Below are 10,399 nucleotides of genomic sequence, written 5' to 3' on the forward strand. Positions count from 1 at the left end.
TATTCTATACATTTCCTGTGCTTTACTTATCTCCCATTTCCATTTTCAAATTTTGAATATTATACACATATTTTCGAGAATAATTATTTCAAGAAAATATAACTAGCACGGACTTTATGTCTATTCTTTGAATGCACTCGTAATAACAAAAGAATACTAAATAACAGAGTTTTGTAATGACTAATGTCCTGCGCCGAATTATCTAGGGTGTTTAGCAAATTCTCAATTATGGTAATGTAGGAATAAAGATGGTATCCAATGTTTCGAAGGATATAAGAACGGTATGTTTATTATAGGATGAGAATAACAGAATATGAGAGATACAAAAGGAACGTTAACACTCTCGCTCGATCTACGCTGAAGCTGAGCCTCGTTCAAACTTCGAAACTACACACGACGCGAAACGTTACAATTCGACTTCTCGGCTCGAAGGCTTCTCTGTTACTATTCCCTGGGCAACGAACGCCCTTTGCTCGCTTGCTTTCGAAAAACGACTCTCTACAAATTAACGCTCTGTTGTCATTAGACGATCGACTCTCTAATAGATTCTTCGCATGGCAACGCGGCATCGCGACACGCGCGCGACATGCGATACACACACATCTGCGCTAACACAACTCGATACATTTCAATACTACAGTAATAATGATTCTGATTTCTGCTTCACAAATGTCCAAGTGGTTGACAATCTCGTGCAGCCAAGGAAGCATGCCATATCCTCGTGTGAGAAGTAAGGATGCTTTAGAAATTCTGGTAGTAAAGGCGACGACTTCCAAAATTAATTTCTAGAAGAAACAAATAAAAAAATGACTAATTTACATCAATAAAGTTTATATAATTTATATCAAATAGATAATATGAAAATTGTATACAGCAATAAAGAAATGTTTTCAGATTATATGAACAGATTATATCTACTCAGTTTGTTTTATTAATACATGTAGAAAACGATCAATTAAATATCAAAACTGCATCTTGATTTTCATTATAATTGAATTGTTATTCAATACAATCAAATTTCCTTATTTTTACTCCATCCAGTCAAACAAATTCCCTATTTTTAGCCTTTTCTCACAATCCTCATTCTTGTTCCAAAGATGTATGTACAAAATAAAAACATCATTGTATTGACGATGCTAATAATAAGCAAGATTCAGATGTATATAGATTTCTTTCTTTTTAATTGCTTTCTTACTTTGTGTGTTTATGTGATTTAAAAATCTGACTATTTAGAGAATTAAAAGAAGGTACATAGGTATGAAGAATATTTATTATTATTATATATATAATAACGTTTTTAACAATAAATTTCTTTTATTAAAATGTAGGTATATAAGTATAAGTAACAAAACTGATAATGCCATATTTATGAGTTTATATTTAAAAAATCACTTTTAATCTTTTAATATGACAAAGTAACGTTTAATTACTTGATTAATTCTTTGAGATATTTAATATAATTTTTTCACTAATAAACTGAATATTCAACTTGGAAAAATTTGATATCAAATGAAAATATATAGAGATCGATTTCGAAGAAGTATTATAATAATTACCTCATAGTGGAACCTTCCATCATGAATTAAGATGTCTTTTCACGTTGACGCTCGACGCTCATTTTCAGCAAGCAAAAATTTTCAGAAATAATATCTTTTATTTATATATGTATCCATAAAATATTATTACTTGAAGATATTACTTGAAAATAATTAATATTTTATTTATTTCGAAGTCTATGTTCGATTGTACTATTATAGTATGATTAACGACGATTCAACGACGACGCCGAATATTAAACAAATTCAACTTTATTTCTTTGACACTAGCGTCAAATGCACGTTCTAGACTGGAGGATGAGCCGACTCTCGGCAAAAGCGAAACCACCACGTTCACCTTGTTGGCGCTCATTTTCAGCGTCTCATGAATTGGCACTTTTAGCCGTGAAATGCAGCAAATATCAGAAAAACAATTACGAAGCAATGAAAGTTATTTTAGATATCTCGTTATGTCGTTTATTTAAATAAAAAAAATTTTAGTGAAAATCAATTTTTGTAATTAAAAAATAAAATGTACATTATTTCTTATACAAATCTTTATCAATGTTACGAGATAACATAATGGATTCTTTACAAAACAGCAAATGGGTATGTTAATTTAGATCTCCTTGAATTTTAATAATTTGTGTGACTTTAATCCTCATTCTCGCGCTTTCTCGCTTCTTCCTTCTTTCATCTTCCTTCTTCCTCTTCTTTATATTACTAAATAATTTATTAATGTAATTCACACTGTAAATATCATAAATATGATTGTATATATGTGTGTATAATTTATATTCATATGTGATATTTATGGTAAATAATATACATATAGAAAAAATACATGTATTATACAACAAATTAATATAATATTTCAGTTATAAAAAGATCATTAAAACTTCATCAAATTGATTAGTTATTACTTTATTAGGTTAATTATTTAAATTATATTAATTATATACATATATGTGTGTGCGGGCGCGCGCGCGCGCGCGCGTGTGTGTGTGTGTGTGTGTGTGTGTGTGTGTGTGTGTGTGTGCGTGTGTGTGCGCGCGCGTGCGTGCGTGCGTGCGTGCGAGCGTATCTACATTTTTAGGAAACAGAAAACACACCAAGAAATAAATTGCAGTTAAAATGGAAGACAATTAGTTGCTTTATTATTATGAAAATTTTACAAATTATAAGCTTACTTCTCCCAGCTATTACTAATTTGAGGCCGAATTACTTTGGAACACAACAAAACCGGGAGATGTCCTCATAAACACAATCGTGGAACGAGAATTTAGAAATGTAGTGTCGCCTCGGATCGGATCAAGTAAACATAAATCACAAACATCAGTGATTAACTAAACTCTGTGAAGTCAAGATTGCAAAAATACATTTTTCTAATCGCGCAATCTAATTTTTAAGATCAAGGATTCGCTTAGAAATGATTGACTTTCTTCCCGATAAAGCAACTTCCTTTTATTCTGCTAGTTTCCTTCTAAAATCTATTTCCTTTTTATCAATATAATATATGTATGTAATCTTTAATCTTTTTTATTATCATTTTTCTCTATTTTCTATATTTGTTCCAGCTATATATTTCTGCATTTTTTAAATGTTTATAAAGAGAAAACATACGTTTCACGTGAAATAAGCGGAATAAAATAAATTTTATATTATTCCATCTTAGATAGACGTTCAAACTTGAGGAAGATAAAATAAAAATTGCAGCTCCAAAAAACTATTTCAACAATGACACAGCGTCCTTTTAATTCTACTATCGAACAATCACAAATGGCTGAAGCTCAAAAAATCCGCGATAGGGAGATGCGCGGAATTCGGTCGACCAATTTTATTCAATGCTATTCTGATCGTAAAAACAAAGACAGAATACAGAAAATTAATTACATAAATGACATTATACAAGATTTGGAACGCTATGGGCCAGCTGGTTTGATACATGTCGCCGTTCTGAGTAGCATAATCGAAAGACCCATCAAAATATGGAATGTTAATGGCAGTTTAAATAAAATAATCGGCAGAAGAAAAACGGGACATCATGTAGACATAGAATATCATGCGACCGAAGGAGTAGGTAAGCTCTTAATTAAATAGTTTCCAAAAGAAGTGAACCAAGTTTATGATTTCTAAGGTTTTTATGGTGTATTTCAAAACGGTTTCACCTTTTTAGTCTAGTTTAGAATAAAACTGGAAAGCGGTAGAGAGAAAAATATACCTTCATGTCCCGGTATAACTTGCGTTAAACTTTGTATCTTAATACCTCATTCTTCTCACTTAACAACTCGGTCTAAATATGAAATTTGCATCATGGGTTTTGTAACATTATGCCCGACTTTAACACATTGTGGACGCGTAGATAATTAAATAATTTAACATGCTTTACAGTAAAATATATAAACTATTAACTATATCTTATTGTTCACATCCGTCGCTACTCGTAGAAAAAGAAAAATTACATATATGCATAGTTTTTTAAATATATTAAGACCATGTTTACATATCACTTTCTATCTCGGGTGACCAAGTATGTAGTGAACAGATTTTGTGAAGCACCTGCTATAAAATTTGTCAACAAAGAAGCTAAATATTTGAAATAGGATTTATCGCGTACGTACTGTTGTCGATTTCATATTGACGGAAATATAGCAAAAATTTATCAATAAAATGTAGCAATAAATTAGTATAGTAAAGATCAAGGAAATCTGCAACACAGATTCATGTAGATTAACGACGATTATCCGATTTTTTTATCGCTAAAATGCCATTCGTATTATATTTGCAAGCTCTACCAAAACTTAATGCGGACGTGATCGATATCAATCTGCTGCAATTTTACTCGAATGTTTTGCATGCTTTATTTTGTTGATAACTTTTTAATAAGCAATGAGAGGTGATTAAAATCTTTTTGTAGATTATTTTTTATTTTAACAATCTATGTCAAAGATATTGGAGTTTCTAGCAAATTGAATCCTCTTTTCTATAGTTTTATCATACAGTTTAATATGATATAATGATCAATTAGCAGAAGATAGTTTTCTTTTTATGAAACCAACCACTCCATTATCTTTTTTCTCTTACACCACAATATACGCACATAATTGAAATTGTTTAATACCGACATTTTTATACATACAAAAATTTCATATATATTTTATTCTATTTCCCGCCCAAACTTTCTTAATCCTTCTCTAGGCCATTGGACCTTAAGAGGTGGCAAAGATCCCGACAACGTTATCACTGATTTAAACAGCTGTTTCTTTTCGGTGATCGGTTTTCAAATTGGGCAGGATCCATTAAAACTTCGTAAATGGACAGTGCTAAAACTGAAGAACAACTTTCAGAATTTGGCCAAATGGATAGACAAGGTCAAGTTGGAGAGAAACGACAAGATAATCTTGATGATTGGCGGGGCTTGGTACAGTGGAAACTCGCCTGCCCATGCTAAAGCGATCCTGGACAGATCAGAAAACAGAGAAAGTAATTGCTACAAAAAAGGTTATCTGGTTAAAGGTCATGCTAGAGGACACTCCATGAAGATCTGTTCAGAGGATGATCCTTATAAAACAGTCGAGCAATATTCTAGAGAATATTCTGGGGACAAAGCTGGTTTCCTATCACGAGAGGATCAAGACAAAGTCCTTCATTTGGCATTGCAAACAAAACAAGCTGAAGCAGCTATGTTGAGTCTCAATAATGGTAGTCATAGTCAAGAGATATATATAGCAGCTGACACTTTAAGGAACATACCCAGAGAATTCGAATTCGACTTCAAAATAAAAGTGTGGAATAATAAGGGAAATGAATATCCGTGCAGTTTAGAAGATTTAAAAAAAATGAAATTAATATTGGCTCATCAGAAAAGCATGGCAATTAAGGTCCCGAATGGTTTTAGGTTTGGCCGATATGGTTATGGATGGTACTATTGGCTGTACCGTAAAGAGTTCAAATTCACGGATGTCTTCGTTATTAGTTTTTTCCCTGTTGTTGCTAACGATGAATATCGATATACAAAATATAAATGATTTTTAACGGTAGATATCGATACTACAAAGTATTTCCGAGACTTTAGGTAAAGTAGGAAACTTTACCATTGGTGAATAATACAATTTTTCATGTGTTCATTAGTATACTTATTTATGATTTCAGATTAATTCTGAATAAATGTACACATTTTTCAGTTTACGATTAAAATTAAAAAAGAAAGTATAAAAATATGGTAATTTTTTCGAGAATTATAATGAAAAAAAGTAGCGAGGTTCTTTCAACTCCAGTGTATCTACGTATGCGAAAAATACATGTATACATGTATTTATAAATAGGTGTGTATACCTAGGGTTAAGTAGTGGTAAGAAACAAAAATTGTAAAAAGAAGGCGAAGAAATTAAGTTACAAAAAAAGAAAAAAATTTATTTCAGAATTTATTAGAAAATTACTTAATTTAACCATTCTATACACTTTATATGCTTTACTTACCCGATAAAAACAGTCATGTCACATCCACGTCGAATCCACGTAATTTACGTGGACTACGCGTGGATGCAGATTTATCCACAAACTATCCACATAGATGCAACGTTCTTTTTTCATCACTACATCGAAGTCTTTTATCCTCGAAATATCAATGTAGCCCTTTTTTATCGACATTTCGAGGATAAAAGACTTCGATTAGTGATGAAAAAAGAACGTTGCATTTATGTGGATAGTTTGTGGATAAATCTACATCCACGTAATTTTTATTAAAGATTATAATTAATCAATGAAAGTATTATTATACTGCGTTTATATGGCAATGTCATAGCTTTTAATGGATAATCAATAGTGAATTATAATTTGATGCTGCAATTATACTTTGTATACTGCAGGTGGAATGAACTTGTATTGAATAAGGTTTTGTATGCAATTGTCATGTCGATTGACACATTTTAGCCCTAGTCGGTGCATCAGCAATTTATGTTCCTGCATTATTTTTAAAGTTTCATTAACGAAAGGTTTTCTTATTTTTGTCTAGTGAGGTCTTTGTAAGGATTTGATAAGAATGTTTTAACTTTATAAATATATTTACGAACACAAAATTTCATAATGAGCCGGCACTGGTTTCTGACATTCACCCGACATTAAGAAATATTATATCATATATCCAATTCAAAATTTGATTATTCTTTTTAAACTGAATTTGTTTCTTAAGATGATTTTTGAAAAATTATATATTTGCGCTGGTTATGACATATGCAGACTATATATAACGTTTACATCAAATTAAGAAGTAGTCTACCACGTAAGGCAGTTGGCTCACGATGCAGAGGTCCCGAGTTCAAATCCCACCAAGGTTGTGTGTTTTTCAAATACGAAAAAATATTTATAATCATAGACTGCATCTTAAGAAACAAATTTAGTTAAAAAATAATAAAATTTTGAAATAAATAATTTTTTTTATGTCGGGTGAATAATTATTCAGTGAAACACGTGGATTTCACGTCAAATCGATGATCTCATCCACGTGGACTACAGTACCGTTCTTAAGCGAATTGTCCACTCGAATGTCCACGTGGATTCCACGATGCTGATCCACGTAGCAATAACGTGGATTTCACGTACTGTTTTTATCGGGTATCTCCCATTTACTTCAAATTTTGAATATACACACATTTTCAAAAATAATTATTTCAAGAAAATATAACTAGCACGGACTTTATCTCTATTCTTTGAATGTACTCGTAATAACAAAAGATCATTAAATAATAGAGTTTTGTAATAACTAATGTCTTGCGCCGAATTATCTAGGGTGTTCAGCAAATTCTAAATTATGGTAATAATAATTCTGATTTCTGCTTCACAAATGTCCAAGTGGTTGACAATCTCGTGCAGCCAAGGAAGTATGCCATATCCTCGTATGAGAAGTATGCTTTAGGAATTCTGGTAGTAGAGGCGACGACTTCCAAAATTAATTTCTAGAAGGAACAAATAAAAAAATGACTAATTTACATCGATAAAGTTTATTAATTTATATCAAATAGATAATATGAAAATTGTATACAGCAATAAAGAAATGATTTCAGATTATATGAACAAATCATATCTACTCGGTTTGTTAATACATTTAGAAAACGATCAATTAAATATCAAGATTGCTTCTTGATTTTCATTATAATTGAATTGTTATTCAATACAAGCAAATTTCCTTATTTTTACCCCATCCAGTCAAACAAATTCCCTATTTTTAGCCTTTTCTCACAATCCTGCTCGTTCTTGTTTCAAAGATGTATGTACAAAATAAAAACATCATTGTATCGACGATTCTAATAATAAGCAAGATTCAGATGTATGTATATAGATTTCTTTCTTTTTAATTATTTTCTTACTTTGTGTGTTTATGTGATTATGCAAACATGTATAAAGTAGTAAAAAAGCACCACAAAGAAAACTGTTAAAAATCTGACTATTTAGAGAATTAAAAGAATGTGAAGGTATTAAAATAAGGGCATTAAGAATAAGAATGTTAAACTGTATAATATGAAACAAAGGATTGGCTCACCTTGGTCTTGGTATCCGACAGTGCGCAAGTGTGAAAATCTAGAAGAATTTTGAACAACACGCATTTCAGGGCCACATTTACATCGTTTTCCTCCTTCATGCCGTCCCGGATGTTCTGCAAGATCCAATGCCGATGCGCGTTGTGCTCCACATGCGAGCTGTGCAACAACTGCAGCAGTTCCGGTTTGGTATTTAGGTCCAACGCGGTTTTGGCCATTAGGAAGGTGTGCAAGGGCGAATAAAGTGGGTGCAGAGGTTGACTGGCGATCAGTGAGGCCCTAGCTAGGAAGGTAGTCATCAGGCAACTCAGCCGAACATCTTTCAATGGACAATTTAAGGAAGCGATTCCATTTCGCATAGCATCAATTAAACGCATCTACAATAACTTTTCTTTAAACCTGGTAAATAAGGAAATTTAGATCGTTTTTTTTTATCAAATCTTTTTTGCCGAAATATGGATTTGTTATAGAGATCTAAAAAATATACTTCTAATTTATATGGCAATTGATGGAAAAAAGATATCTGCCTTTTTAATATAAAGTTTGGAGGGAACCTCCAAATTGTAAATTGCATTAATTTACAAAAAAGTAGAACATAAAAGAAAGACCAATAATAATCAAAGAGAACTAAACAAATTGAATTTAAAATTTGACATTAAAATAACTTGACAATAAATAAGTAATTAAATTACTGATAAATGGACTAAATTATAAATTATGACAAATAATAAAGTTCTATATTGTAAAAGACCTATTATTTATCATAATGCAATCTAGCCGTTCTCTCGCTTAATTACTAAAATTGCTATTGTACTTAGATGATTCCAAGTGAAAGTAGTATCTAGAGATGATGGTATATGCTGTCATCCGAATATCGCTTGAATCACTGCAACATGTAGCAAGCACTAATGCTAATGCACCACTCTGGCTTATTTTGTGACACGCGACGATATTATTTTCTGCTAATAGAGTACACAGCAACGGCAGATAAAATGCTGGAGCATATACATTACTATTCTCATGTAACTCATCACTCTGCAAAAAAAAAACAATAGAATTTTTAATTAATCTCCAAAGAAAAACGACAAATATCTAAGCGATATCAAGTCCTACGAGGTATCTAATTCTCGTCTTTTCCTTGCTGGTAGCTTATACAAAAATTTAAACTTTATTTTTAAAAAAGGTTTATAAAGTAGAGACGAATATCTCATACTAAAAATTTGTCTAAAATTTTGATATCGTTCTTGCAAAAATATTCGGATTATTTACCTTTATTGCTCTGTGTATGAGATAATTTTTTATAGTCTCGTTGACAATGTCCTTATTGAACAAGTTAAAGATCTCGGAAGTGGAAGGTTGCCTCCATAGAGCAGTATCCGTCTCTCCCTTTACGCTGTAACGTGTTGCTGCGGCGCTTCCCCATAAGTACGGCCAGTACTGTTGGAGCTTAACATTATGAGTTTCATAATACTGAAAAATCTGGAAGAATTAGATATTATAACTTCAATATTCCTTCAACGACGCGCGATAATCGTGATTCTTACCTGTAAAATACGCTGATCAACGTGACAAAGGGTGGCATTGTAAGCCGCAAGATAAAGAGGCACGTGCGAGGCAGTCATTACAGAGTGATTCTTTCGAGCGAGTATTCTCAGTAATTCGACCAGGTCGCCTGAAATGTCATGAAATGTCATTAAAGATTAAACTTATTTATGTAACGGTACATTCCTGCAAAATTTTAATACTTTATAGAGTCGCGAATCAAGACTGATTTTTAAATGACGTAATTAAAATTTGTATCACTGGAGAAAAATATCAATTTTTTTTGGTCGAATAAGCATATTTCCACGTGTTCCCTCTTCATGATAGAACACGCGCGGGCAAGTTCACCTTTAACAGCGGATGACCCAAACATATATATGCCAAATAGATAACATAATTTTTTAATAAAAAGAATATGCTATTGATCCTAATATGTCTAGTTCGAATTACGCTAACTTACAATAACAACTTTTATATTTAAATAAATCACTTTCTATTTCTTGTTGTTTAAAAAACCTTGTTTAAATAACGACTTAAAAAATAATAATTTACCTTGCAAATATATCTTTCATTTCGACGGTATCTCTCATTTGTGCTTTGCTCTCCAAGTATTTTTCGAGTCCTTCGCTACATTCTTTCACAATCGGAAACGTCTGCTTTATTTTTCCCAAAGTGAAAGTAGGTGTCATCTTGGCGCGCAGATTTCGCCATCTCTTCCCAGGCATTAAAAATAAATGGTCTCACAGTGGATCAATCTTTTCGTTATAGTACATTCCACGGTTATGG

The 10,399-nt window shown here is 31.9% G+C and overlaps 2 protein-coding genes across 5 annotated transcripts; one reads left to right on the plus strand and one right to left on the minus strand.

Annotated features, from left to right (window-relative positions):
- Positions 1-7: 7 nt before the first annotated feature.
- On the minus strand, positions 8-10,392 carry LOC139821292 (nucleolar pre-ribosomal-associated protein 1-like). Of its 4 annotated transcripts, none has more exons than XM_071792234.1 (6): positions 10,166-10,392; positions 9,616-9,743; positions 9,341-9,550; positions 8,886-9,106; positions 8,074-8,470; positions 5,923-7,489 (listed from the first exon to the last, which is right to left on the minus strand). In XM_071792234.1, the coding sequence occupies exons 5-6, from the start codon at positions 8,446-8,448 to the stop codon at positions 7,343-7,345; spliced, it is 522 nt and encodes a 173-aa protein (XP_071648335.1). In that variant the 5' UTR covers positions 8,449-8,470; positions 8,886-9,106; positions 9,341-9,550; positions 9,616-9,743; positions 10,166-10,392; the 3' UTR covers positions 5,923-7,342. The 4 variants fall into 3 exon arrangements, 3 of the variants coding, with proteins under 3 accessions (XP_071648336.1, XP_071648334.1, XP_071648335.1); XM_071792235.1 differs by lacking the exon at positions 5,923-7,489 and adding an exon at positions 8-785 and having other exon boundaries at positions 8,074-8,354; positions 10,166-10,380; XM_071792233.1 differs by lacking the exon at positions 5,923-7,489 and adding an exon at positions 594-785 and having other exon boundaries at positions 10,166-10,378.
- On the plus strand, positions 3,102-5,784 carry LOC139821294 (uncharacterized). Its single transcript, XM_071792236.1, has 2 exons — positions 3,102-3,615; positions 4,734-5,784. Exons 1-2 carry the CDS (start codon positions 3,273-3,275, stop codon positions 5,561-5,563), a joined length of 1,173 nt encoding a protein of 390 aa, XP_071648337.1. The 5' UTR covers positions 3,102-3,272; the 3' UTR covers positions 5,564-5,784.
- Positions 10,393-10,399: the final 7 nt, after the last annotated feature.

Source organism: Temnothorax longispinosus, chromosome 11, assembly GCF_030848805.1.
Source record: "Temnothorax longispinosus isolate EJ_2023e chromosome 11, Tlon_JGU_v1, whole genome shotgun sequence".
Lineage (NCBI taxonomy): Eukaryota > Metazoa > Arthropoda > Insecta > Hymenoptera > Formicidae > Temnothorax > Temnothorax longispinosus.

Excerpts from the sequence above, each read along its gene's own strand:
- LOC139821294 (XM_071792236.1), top strand. The coding sequence starts at position 3,273 with ATGACACAGCGTCCTTTTAATTCTACTATCGAACAATCACAAATGGCT. Across the intron at positions 3,616-4,733 it reads TCATGCGACCGAAGGAGTAG|GCCATTGGACCTTAAGAGGT; the intron begins GTAAGCTCTTAA and ends ATCCTTCTCTAG.
- LOC139821292 (XM_071792233.1), bottom strand. The coding sequence starts at position 8,448 with ATGCGTTTAATTGATGCTATGCGAAATGGAATCGCTTCCTTAAATTGT. Across the intron at positions 786-8,073 it reads TGTCGGATACCAAGACCAAG|AAATTAATTTTGGAAGTCGT; the intron begins GTGAGCCAATCC and ends TGTTTCTTCTAG.